General features: G+C 48.0%; 1 protein-coding gene across 2 annotated transcripts in view; it reads right to left on the reverse strand.

The window, feature by feature from the left end:
- Positions 1-12557, reverse strand: part of PLCG2 (phospholipase C gamma 2) — a 142749-nt gene that overhangs the window by 38072 nt on the left and 92120 nt on the right. For both annotated transcript variants that reach the window (XM_031457998.2, XM_064488934.1), the window contains 5 exons: positions 9709-9889; positions 8253-8324; positions 4838-4947; positions 1830-1926; positions 431-497 (listed from right to left, as the gene is read on the reverse strand). In XM_031457998.2, the coding sequence (XP_031313858.1) occupies positions 431-497; positions 1830-1926; positions 4838-4947; positions 8253-8324; positions 9709-9889 (527 nt within the window). The remainder of the gene's footprint in view (positions 1-430; positions 498-1829; positions 1927-4837; positions 4948-8252; positions 8325-9708; positions 9890-12557) is intronic.

Below are 12557 nucleotides of genomic sequence, written 5' to 3' on the forward strand. Positions count from 1 at the left end.
TTTCCTGGCGCCCAGCTGAGCCACCAGGAAGCTGCAGCTCTGAGAGGGGAAATGACAGGGCCTATGGTCTGGCAGCAACTGAGAGGCAGAGCTGGGCTTAGAATTGGACACACCAAGTCTGCCCTCCATCACAGCCCGGCCAACAGCTCAGCACCTCCTAGAAAAGCAAGGGAAAACCCCAGCAGACCCCTGACATGGTTACTGTGTGTGCGCCAGACTCTGTGATAGCACCGCACACAAATCTATGGCAAAGCAATCAAGACATAAGATTGCATGCAGATCAGTGACCAGCCTGGCCCACACTCGGTTTTAGCATCTAAGTCAAGGCTAGAGGACCCAGGGACAGCTGCCTCCCTGCCTGGGGCCGTTCTGAGGCCATGCAGTCGGAGGTTCAGGTGGGAATCAGGGCTGAGACCACGTGTGTACATACCAACATTATAGGTGTTGAGATCCAGTATTCCTCTGCAAAGAGACCCTAAGGGATTGTCTTCAATAATCTGTGAAGAAACAAGACATAACTCACGTGAGTCTTACCGAGAATAATAAAAAGATAACCAATTTCCAAAGCACACCGTTTAGCAGAGACACTGCCTGTGGAACTGTTTAAAATGCATTTTTGTTACAGGCTACGTCCACGGGGAGAGAGCTAAATAATGAAGCATGTTGCTCGTGGGGACCCAGCAGCGAGCAGGTGCCGGCAGGTTCAGCATTTCATTTTCCAATCTGTAAAAATGTGCCTGTGAATTCTAGAACAGATTTTGAAGCGTTTCCACGGATCTGGTTTCAAAAAACATCCTAGACCCTTTCTTCTGGTCTTGTTATGAAATGAGACTGTCTGGCCTCCCTTTAAAGCCCAGCTGAAGAACCTTCTGTAGCTCCCTGTGTCCTACGGGAGCAAAACCATGTATGCTCTGAAATCTGGCCTTGAGGTTTCCTGGGCCCTGGTCAGCCTTCCAGCTCTTCCTCCCGCTGCACATTGGAACCATCCCAGGTCCAGGTAAAATGGGGATTATCTTGGTCTCAGGAAAGCGGCCAGAACTGTGCATCTGCCCACTGTTTGCACTGCCCCACTCCTTCACCGGGCTAACGCTAACTGTATGGGTGAGGGCAACGAGGGACAGACACAGCAAGAGGGGTCACGTCTCTGCCTCGGGTTGAGCACGATGAACAAAACCACGTTCCCACAACCACACCTTTGCTTAGGCTGGGCCTCCCTTCTGCTGATCTCTTGCTTGTTAGAATCTGACTTATTTAACACCCAAACGCCCCGTTCCTCCATGCAGCCCTCCCAGATTGCCCCAGCTCCCTAAGAAGAAGGTCTAGAATTGCAGCATTAGTGCACTGCTGTCATACTGAAAGTAGCTGCTCTTTGAGCCTTCACAGCAAGAGGCAGTGGGGGACAGAAACCAGGTTTGCAGTGTCACTGGGAGGGCCTCAAGTCACCTTCCACTTGGGCTGGCTTGCTGACTCACCCTAAGCACGTTCTGGATGTCTGGCTGGGTAAACTAAATGTGTTTCATTTGTAAGCCACTTTAAGCAAAGGACAAATTCCCCATTTGGCCATTTTCCCCCAGAGAGAATTCTCCTGCATATGCAAAGCCTTCCAGCCCAGCACAACCTGATTAAAACATGACTGGCCTGTCGCAGTGACTTTCACCCACAACAACTCAGGGGACAGTCCCAATTTCCCCGTCACTCTGTTGTCCCTGTTGTGGAGCTTGGTGGGGACCACACAGCACTGCGGGTAAGATTTGTCCACTAGGATGGCGCAGTGGACTCCGCAGAGTAGATCAGCAAGTCCCTCCCTGTGACAAATGATGGAGACTCACCTGCTTTTCCAGCTCCTCCACGTCAGCTGTCGAAATGTCCTCGACGTAATTGGACGGGAAGTACTGCTGGATTCTGGTTCCGTAGTCTCCTTTCCACCTATGTGGACATGGGGGCATCAGAGGGCCCCGGGAGAGCGGGGTGCATCATCATTACTGCTCATCAGCTCCCAGCTGCTGGGGTGGCGGAGGATGGCGAGTGGCCAAGTGGGAGGAGGTGGCCATTCATTAGCTATGACCAGAGCATAGCAAAAGGATCCCTGCTTTTTTTTAATCAGCTGTGACTGCTGGGGTCATGTCCTCCCCTTACCATGATCCTAGTGTTTGGTTGAAGCCACCAAGAGTCAAAAGTTTCCCTGCTTGGTTGGGAGGGTATAACTCAAATGGTAGAGTGCATGCTCAGGATGCACAAGGTCCTGGGTTCGATCCCCAGTACCTCCTCTAAAAATAAATAAATGTAATTACCTCCTCCCCTCAAATAAATAAAAATAAAAAGTTCCCCTGCTTTAAGTGAACATCAGAAGCCGTACAAGATGAAAGCTCTGCTCTAGAGCAGGCCCCACCCCCTTTTAAGGAGGGCTGTGAATTTAGAGACAAGGACTGGATATGGAAGGTTCTGGGGCAAGAGAGCCTGGATTCAAAGTCCAGCTCCACCACCACCTACGTTAAGTGCTCTGTGCCTCAGACACTCCATCCATAAGTGGGGACAGTCCCAGGCTCCTCTCAGAGGATTTCACGGGGACTGTATGAGCTAACACATGCTGCGAGCTCTGAGTAGTGCCTGGTACATACTAAGCGCTCAACAGTGGTAGTTCTTGTTCTTCAGCTGAAACAGTGCCCCCGGACATTCCTACTGGTAGCAGCGCTAGTAACACGAGTAATCAGTCTATGTCTGTGTCTTCACTCAGTCTAACTGGCGGCACCTGCAAGGTGCTCCCCCAAGTCCAGAGGCTGGACACGCGGGCTCCTCCTTCTAGCCCCTCTTCTGGGCCTCTTTCTGCAGCCGGGGGCTCTTTTCAGAATGCACCTCCGACCCCACCATACTGACCGCTCCCAAGGCCTTCAAAATCAAGCCTAGATTGTTTAGTCTGGCAGTCAGAGCCCGGCATGCGCTGACCCAGGGAGTCTTGGACCTCGACTCCTGCCTCTGTGACTGGAACGTGACTTTCATTCTAGACCACCTGCGGCACCCTCTCCCCATGCAGCTCTGCCATGCTGCCTGGCTTCTATGCCTTAGTCCAGGCCTTTCATAGCCAGCTTGCTCCTACTAACCATTTACGGCTCAGCTGGGGCCTTCCTCTTCCAGGGAGCCTTCCCTGACTGCCACCTAGGCTGAGTACTTTTCCTCTGTGCTCCTCAGCATCTGTTTCCACAGCTGTCAGAGCAGCCCGCATCTTATATTTAACTTACAGTCATACATCTGTCTTCCCCTCTATGTGAGACCCTCCTCAGTCTTAATCAAATCTGTACTCGGGGGCACTTAACTAATGTTTATGGACCTGAATAAGCAGAGTGAGGGCTGACTGTCCCACAGCCTGGTGGAAACACAGAACTACCAGTTGGGAGCCCATTTCACACTCTTTTCATCTTCATTTCTCCAGACCCATCTCCAGCAGAGTCTGGCTGTATTCAGAGTGACTGTATGGACCATTTGCCCAGAACTGAGTGGTTTATACCTATGGTCCAGGTGTAATAATTAACATTGCATCTCCTTCACTCTCAATGCATCTTAGTTTGAATCAAAATTATCCCCAGTCTGGAAGGATGCAAAAAAAAATGTGGTCCAAGGCAGGCAGTGGCACTACTGTCACCAGAGAGAGAATAAAAAAATGAGAGGACCTCAGCTGGGCATAAGGTTTACCCAGAGTGCCTCACTAAAGGCACTTATGCCAGTCTCTTAATTCATCTCGAGACAAGATCCTCTGGGGATCCAGGTAAGAATGGGGTTGGAAAGAGGGGGTTTTCCAAATTAAAAACACACACACATACACAAAACTTTGAAAACCTCTGGCTCTAACACATGAGTGAGGTAAAGTGTGAGCTCTTGAGTTTAGAAGACTCAAATCTCCAGCGTGCTGTGTGGCCCTTGACAAGTTACTGCACTTCTCTGTGTCTTGGTGTCCTCATCTGTAAAATGCAGGTATGAACAGAACCTACCTTATAGGGTCATTATGTGGGTTAAATGAATTATTTCAAATGAAGTGCTTAAATCAGTGCTTACATTGCTCCATGTGAGCTGCTATTCAGCTTTCTAAGTCAGGTCCAGCTATCTTGCGAGGGGAAGAAATGCCAGTTTTGTGAGGTGCTTGAGGCTCTGCCAGTGCTCATGGTTATGAACAAGTCCTTACTGCTCTAAGGTAGGAATCATGCCACGAAACCACCTGCTGAGGGACCTAAGGATGGGCAGACAATTTTTCCTCTCAGGTGAAAAAGGGGAAGAGGTACTCAACCCTCACACACCTAGGTGCCTTTAACCTAAAAATGTACCCTCTTCAATCCAAGATGGGGCCACTGCACATGACACAGGACTAAGCAATGGCATAGGAATTTGAATTTAAAATAATGCAAAGGCTGGCATAATGGGAAGAACCTGTGTCATGTAGAAGCCAGACCTTGGAAAGCCTCATTCACTGCATCTGTAGAGTGGGGATAATCACAGTCCAAACTCTGCAGGGTTGTAATAAGGATTTGATTAGATAATGTATGAAAGCAATGAGCATAGTGCTTGGCACACAGTAAGACCTCAAGAAATGGCAGCTGCTACTGTCATTAAAATGATACATAATATGATGTGATGGTATAATAAATGATATAATAACTATTATTGCTGTTTATCCACTTTTCCAAACAGAGCCTGCATGAAGTCACCTTCCCAGAGAAAGTTTGACAGGTCAGAGCCAGCCCAGAGCAGCAGATAAGAGGGTCAGAGCTCAACCAGCACTCGAGTCTCACCACCAAAAAGGGACAGGTCAAGTTCATCTACCCAGGGGCCCAGCCCGCCTCAGTCTTACCAGCCCCCGGGCTCCTTGGAGACGTTGTGAATGAGGGCGCCACGGCAGAAGCTCAGCTCATCGCTGCGTTTGGCTTTGTAGTCATACAGAGCTTTCACGGTTCTCTGAGGCTTTCAGGGAAAACAAGAAGGAAAAGGTCAGGCCAGGCAACACAAGCAGAGGGAGGCGGCTGCATTTTCTGGCACATTTTTGGTTCTTCTCAGTAGAGAGGGAGGCTCTAGCCTGAGGTTACAGTGCCATCTGCTGGTGAAGGGCTGGCATTGCGAGTGAGGGAGCCGGGGAGTGGGGATGGGGACTGGGCTCTGTCAGAGCCTAGGATTTTCTCAACAAATAAAGGATATTTCATACTAAGCCACGATCACCACCTCTGAAGTCCTCAGTGCCCACGTTCAATAGCCCTCCCAGAAGTTCAAGCTCATCACCGTCTCTGGCCATCCTCAAGCCTCACCAGTAACTTCCCCTAGGCCAGTGGTCCCCTAACTAGACTCCTGCAGGACACCGACACTGTGCAAGAGTAACTGAGGCACTCGTCCATGAAATTCATTAAAAGGTGGTCTCTGCACTGGCAGAAACAAGACAGAACTTTAGGACAAAGTTTCTCTTCAGTGAATCTGCTTTAATGCCGGCTATTTGCCAGGCATGAATGCATGGAAAAGTGAACAACCACACAGCAAGCAAATATGAATACGGAAACCTCTGAAACTGTCAACCTGTTTAGATCACCAGCTTCCCCTTCACCCCCGCCCACTCAAGGAAATGAGAAGAGGGGTTTTACAAGAAGTCCATTAAACTGCTCCTCAGAGCATGGGGCTGTGGAGTCAGACATGTGGGTTCAAATCCTCACTCTGCTCCTTACTAACTATATAATCTTGAGGCCCTCTCAGCCTCAGTTTCCCCATCTGTGAAATGGGAACTAAAACATTATATACTTTACAGGGCTGTTGAGTCTATTAAATGAAATAATGCATGTAACGATAAAAATTATGCACAGGCTGGCAAGCAGAAAAAATGAGGTCCAAGGCAGGTTTCCCACTAGCATTTCTTAAGTGCTTACTAGAGTCAAAACCCTGTTCTAGGCCTTTTGTCTATAATAGTATCTCCTTTAATCCTCACAACAACCCTAACAGGTAGTAGTAGTATGTCCATTTTACAAATGAGGACACTGAGGTACAGAGACATGAAGTACCTTTGCCCAAAGTCAACTAACTGGTAAGTGGCTGAGCGCAGAAAGAATCAATTAATGGGCGTTACTGCGATAGTTCGTAATGTTCCCTAAGAAGCAGTCTGGGTTCTACAAGCTTTGCCATGGGAACTTCCAACCAGAGGCTAATCAGAGCTTTTACCCTTGACCCCTCATCCCCACCTGCAAACAGAGCCAGTTCTACCTGTACATCCTGCTTCAAGAGTGGACACAAGGTCCAGAGCCACATCTTTCTCCATGAGACGCCACAGGTCACTACCAGACTTCACAGGCACGAGGAATGTACATCCAGGGCAGTGGGGATACCATAGAATGGCTTCCACACAGAGCCTGACAGATGGCAGGAGAGAGCCTCATGTCAGGTCCCTCAGGAACTAGAGAAATGAGCCACCCATGGGATGGCCACGTAGGCCTGCAGCACAGCAAAGTGGCTAAGAGCACATGCCTGGGAACATCCAAATCCCAGCTCCACACCTTCTTTAGCAATTATTCAACCTCTATGTACCTCAGTTTCCTCATCTGTACAATGGGCATAGAAATGGTACCTAACACATGGGGCTGTTATGAGGACAAACCAAGTGCTGAGAACCATGCTTGCTGTGCGGCTGTCACTATGTTAGCAATTATTACTGATCTAATCACTCCTGTTCTGAGAACTCATCCAAAGACATAAAGCGAAAGATACCAAGCCTCACACGTGAAGAAGCTCATTTTAGTGTTAACTTGAAGAGCAAACGCTAGAAACAACTAAATGGCCATTGCTGGGGACATAGCTAAATGGACACAGTCACCTAGAATATTCTACAGCATTAAAAACATTCTTTTTTTCACGTTACACTTCCAATCCATGTACTTCATGTAAATTACTTGGCCTACCAGTTTAACCAAAATGGTCATCAAGAAGTTCTGCAATGGAGAAACTCACCCACTCACCCACAGCCAAGCAGCAAGTGAACAAAGCAAAATAAAATTGCCAGGTGCTGGTGGTGACTATACAGTACATCTCCAGGTGGACAAAGCCCAGAAGGGACAGAACACCCCAAAATGCACAAAGCTATAGTGTTAAAACGGTGAGACCAGAGCTGATTATTTTTCTTATTTTCAAAGTGTTTTTCCTTTTTACTTTCTTACATCATTTTTTCAACCACAATAAAAGTAGTAATTTTATCCTGAGGCACCCACCACAGACTGGCAGTTTGAGATCTAATCCCGCATGCAGGCACGTTTTACTTGGCTTACTTAGTGTGAGAAGACGTTCTCTACAACTTGGTTTAGTTGCCAGGATTTAAAAATGGGGAGATTTCACATCAAACATCCAGATCACTGCCTTGTCTTGAGAAATCAAAAGACCTGACCTGCTCTCTGGAAAGGCAACCATCGACTGCTAATGAGGGGGCAGCTGCCCTTGAGATGGGCAGAGTCCTCAGTTTACCACGGCCTCCACCATCCCGACATCTAGCTGACACAAGGCCACGGTATTTTCATAACCAAAGCATCTCACTGCTAATAAAACTTTCTGCTATTCAGTTAAGTCCCGATGGATTTCGCACACGGTTCCCAAGTTTTCAAGACTTCATTTCTTGCTGAAAGGGACTTGCATTGGCCAAGGATTTTAAGTTAAAAAAATTCTCTCTGGACTTCCAGAAGCCCACCAGCAGGGCCCCTTCCTAAGTGAGAACAGTACCTGAATCGTGTAGCAGACGGCCCCCCCAAACAGAAAATTCGCCACCGTTCTTCCTCGGCAGGCTCCGACTAAATTTGAGATGAAACCAGGAGCTGCAGGCTAAGAGTAAAATCCAGCCCTACCTGCATGAAATTGCAGGAGAGCCAGGGTGGGAATGTGAGATAGCGTTCGCACTGCGAATAGGTCACTGAACCAAACGGAATTTATAAACACCACCGGCTCAGTCAGAGAGCAAGAAACATCTGAAAGACTTTTAATTAGAAGCTGTTTGGCCCAAAGGTGGTTCATCAAACCTCAAAATTTTAGCAAGGCACCATCACATTTGGATGGATTTCTATTAACCTCTCCCCTGAAACCAGATGTCATGCTGTCAATCATCATTTCTTCACAAAAAAGTAATAATAATTAATTTTAAAAAACTTTTTGGCCAAGTTTTCCAGAATGTTCCTTCGCCCAGTGATGACTGGGGGGTAGACTCCACGTCAATCTAGTGGACTAGGTAACAGTAGGAATTGGGGTTGGCACTGTACCATGGAAGGATTGATTTCACTGGGGTCCACATACATTCTGCTGACGTCATAGAGGGAGTTGACATCTCTTTCCTGGAAAAGAATGAAGAAAAGTAAGTGGAGCTGTCCTTACTTAAAACACGAATTCTAGGCATCCTCGTGGTTTCCTGCCCTCCAGTAGAGGAGCTGAAACCTCACAGTTTATTCACCTCACGGTAGAGACAGGAAGAAGCTGTTAAGAAATTCCCCAAAATGACAGAGGCCCCCAGTGCTGCTCCACCATGTGCCAGGCGCTGTGCTCCTCTGTAAAATCACAAGCCCACATTCAATGTCGGCAGCTTGAAACGCTACCGTAGAAGTACGTGCACCACAGAAATTGGCAAATGCCACAAACCAGGGCTTCTTTCCGCAGAGCAGTGGGTAAACGTTCTCCAGCACACACAGATCTGCCCTACCTCTGCCTTTCTCGTTGGGCTTCAGCCCCACCGGCCACATTTCTGTCCTCAGAGTTACACCAGGGCTGGTGCCACGCCTGCTCCCCCACCTACAACTGGCTTCCTTCACAGCTTCCCTGGGTTCCCTGTTCTCACCCTCTGCCAGAGACCTTCCTCAGCCTCTCTAACCTCTTCTAACGTAGGGCCCGCCCCCTAGCACACCATCCTCTTTTATTTTCTTCATTGTAACTCACCCTGTCTGAAGGCATCTTATTTATGTGACTGTGTGTCACCCAGCTCCCCTTTCTAGAACCTAAATTTCCCAAGGACAGATGTTCCACTGCACTCCCAGTATCTCCAACAGTTCCCAGCACATGGCTGGTGCACAATAAATCTCTTCAGTAAGTTAATGAATCCATCTGATAGGAACTGAGATGTCGTAACTAGATCAGCTCTCTTCCCTGCTCAGAACCCTCTGATGGCTCAGAACCCAAGCCCATGTCTGACAGTGGCCCTCCACCATGCAGTTCCAGCCTCATTTAGTCCTAGTCACACCCTAGCTCATGCAGTTCCAGCCACACCGGCTTCCTCTCTGTGTCTCCAGGCACGCTTGCACCTCAGGACCTTTGCACTTGCTGTTCTTTCTTCCTCCTCAGAGCTGCAGGCTCTCTCCTTCCCCGCTTCTGGTGTCTGCCCACATGTTTCCTTTTCACCAAAATCTTCCAGAACACCTGAGAGAACTGCAGCCCCCTCCCCATCATCCTGCACCCACCTGTCCACCTGCTCAGTGTGTTTTTCTCGGTAGCACATATCACCCACCATCAGACACGTGCTCTGCATATTTTTAATTTATCTCATTTATTACCTGTCTCCCCTATACTAGACTTTAAGAGCATGAGGGGAGGGTCTTAGTCCACTATGTGCAATTTTGAGCCATGCGGGACACATATATGTGCTCAATAAAGGTTTGCTGAATGAACCAACAGATGAATGGTAACCTTGGACAAGATATCCCACCAGATCACGAGTGAGTGGCCACCTACCATGTTATACCGCTCCAGGAGCTCGGGGGTCACGGGGTAGCGCAGCCTCATCTTCCGGTACAGCGCATGCTTCTCGTAGTAGCTGACCAGCTCCACGAGGCTCTCGAAGTAGGCGGAGGTGCCCAGCACGAAGTGCCGGCCGTCCCGGTTGATGCGGCAGTGCTTCACCTTGCCCCTGGCCCTGCGGGGGACACACGGGGCTGACACGCGAGATCCAGGCGGCCAGCGGACAGCCTTATAAGCCCCGCCAAGTAGGAACAACCCAGTCATCCATCCCAGGGACCAGATAAATAAACTGAGTCCAGCCCGCCCATGGAATACAGTGCTGTGTGTCTTTGCAAAACAGATACGGAAAACCCTGCGCCTCAGAAGAGGCACTGCGGAGTGACTCCCCAGCCAGCTCCTCTGGCCCTTCCCCTCCTCCCCAACTACAGGACTTGACTTGGGGAACATCCTAGTGTCCAGGTCAGGGTCAGCAAACTATGGCCCACAGACGATGTCCAGCCCCCCTCCTGCTTTTATAAATAAAGTTTTATTGAAACACAGCAATGTTCATCCGTTTCTGTACTGCCTGTGGCCGTGTGCTTCACTCTCCAACGGCAGAGCTGAGCAGCTGCAACACAGACCATTGGACCTGCAAGGCCTAAAATACTTATTTATCCTCTGATCCTTTATCGAAAACGTTTACCCATCTCTACTCTAGAACTCTGGGACTTGATGCTCAAAATCCTTAAATTTTATCTTTAATGGTCCAGCGAGTGCAACAATGGAATTTTTTCCAAATGGGAAAACAAATCTTTTATTTCCTCTCCTGTTTGAAACAGGAGGCAGAAAAAAATCCAAAACGGAATAGAATCCTGTCTTATTAGCTTTCATCAGTAAGAATAGAAATATGTGGGAAAACAAGTTTTGACCCTAACTTTACAGCCAAGGGCATCTTTAAAACCGTAACAGCATAGTTACTACGGGGAACCTACTTCTCTTTTAAAAATGTTACACCTTGCAGATATTTTTTATTGTTTTAAAAAATACATCCTGTTAAGCTATTTCTTCAAAAAGTCCTGTAAAAAAAAATGCTAGAAGACTTCTGCTTCAGTAGTTTATGTACACTGATATGTTATTAAATATTTATTTTAGAAAAAGAAAAATACTGCTGAGTAGAAAAATAAGTTTCAAAGTAGAACTACAATATGATCTCATTTGTATTTTTCAAAAATGGAACAGAATACCACTAGCAAAACAGAACTACGGGTTTTCTACAGGTACATACATACGTTTGTAAAAAATTTAAAGTCTTGAGGGAGACACCAGTTGGAAAACTGTGCACTTTCTACCAAAACAAGGACTGAGCTGGGAAGGACTATAGGAAGCTTTAGCCTTCACTGCAATGTCTCAATTTTTTTATAAGGAGAATATATATTTGAATTAAAAATTAATCATCAAACTATATAAAAAAGCTCCCAAGGACAGGGAGGCTCTGGGGTGTTGAGGTTAAGGGAGTGGGTCAGGTTCTGGCTCCTTCCCCAGTAACCTCACAGAGCCTCGGTCTCCTCATCCACAGAGCAGGAGACTCACAGTTCCTGTCCGTGGGTGTCAGGACTGCTATCCACTAGGTAACCCAGGGTGAGCCATTTGCAATGTGTCCAGCACCCAGAAGGTCCTTGATAAGTGGATGGTTGGGAAGATATAACCAACCAAGCCAAAATGGGCTTCCCTGAGAGACAGAAGAATCAAAAGGGGAGGCAGGAACAGTATGAGTTGAGCTTTCCAGCCTCCTGGAGTTATGTTGCTACAAGACACTGGGTGGTAACGCCTGAGGTCGCAGCTTTGCTAAGAAGCCCCGTGTCCCATCGAAGGACACCTCCTACCAATCACACCCAGACAACAACATCATCTCTTTGAATGGATCTGAAAGCAATGCTTCCCTCCTGTGGAAATCTATCCAGAAGTTCAGTATACATTCCCTGAGCCTAGAATGGCACTTGGTACCCCACAAATATATGTGGGGGGAAGGAGGAAGGAGGGACGGGAGTCACTTGTGAGTCATTTGATGACATAGCTCATCCCCATCAGACCGCTGGCCTCATGAGAGCAGGGCTGGGCTGTTTTTAATCACACCTGTATTTCTAGGCCTGACACATAGTAGGTGCTTATCAAACATTTACTGATTCCTAAAACTTAAAACCTCTAGCTCTCAGGGTGCCTCCAGTCTCATGGGGAGGACAGATTTACAAACAGAACATGGTGAACGTATGTAAGTTGAGCATCAATCTGGGAGCCCCTCTATCCTTCATCCATATGCTTCCAGTGAAGGGAGCCCAATCAGAATCAAGCGACCTGGCTCAAGCAGGGGCCAGTGGGAGGACCTACAGGACTCAACCTCTCTGCTGGACACTGTCCTGGCACCCGAAGGAAAAGCCAGCCAAGACCAAAGCCAAAGGAGCATCACACCAACATGCTCAGAGTTAGTCTCCTGAGGGTCGCAGATGAGGCTTGCATCCAAGCGTGTGGGAGACCAGCTTCACCTCTTGAGCACCTCAGCCTGTAGCCAGTAAATCCTCACCTTTTATTTCGGCTGTTGAGTTTGGCTTCTGTCACTTGCACCAAAAAGCAACCTGACTGATGACACACTATAGCACAACGTGACCCCCAGCATCCAGCCCAGTTCCTGGAACAGCAGAGGCTCACTTAAACACGCCTAACTCCTATCCAGGGGGAAGAGGCACCACTAAGAGCTTTGGGGAAAAAGAGCAAAGACATCAATGCCAAGAACCCTGTTGGCAGTACAAAAGAGCCATGCTGGGAGGAGCTGGCACACAGTAGGTCCTCAGTACGTAGCAGTGGTAATG

The sequence above is a fragment of the Camelus dromedarius genome, chromosome 9 (genome assembly GCF_036321535.1).
Source record: "Camelus dromedarius isolate mCamDro1 chromosome 9, mCamDro1.pat, whole genome shotgun sequence".
NCBI classification, from domain to species: Eukaryota; Metazoa; Chordata; class Mammalia; order Artiodactyla; family Camelidae; genus Camelus; species Camelus dromedarius.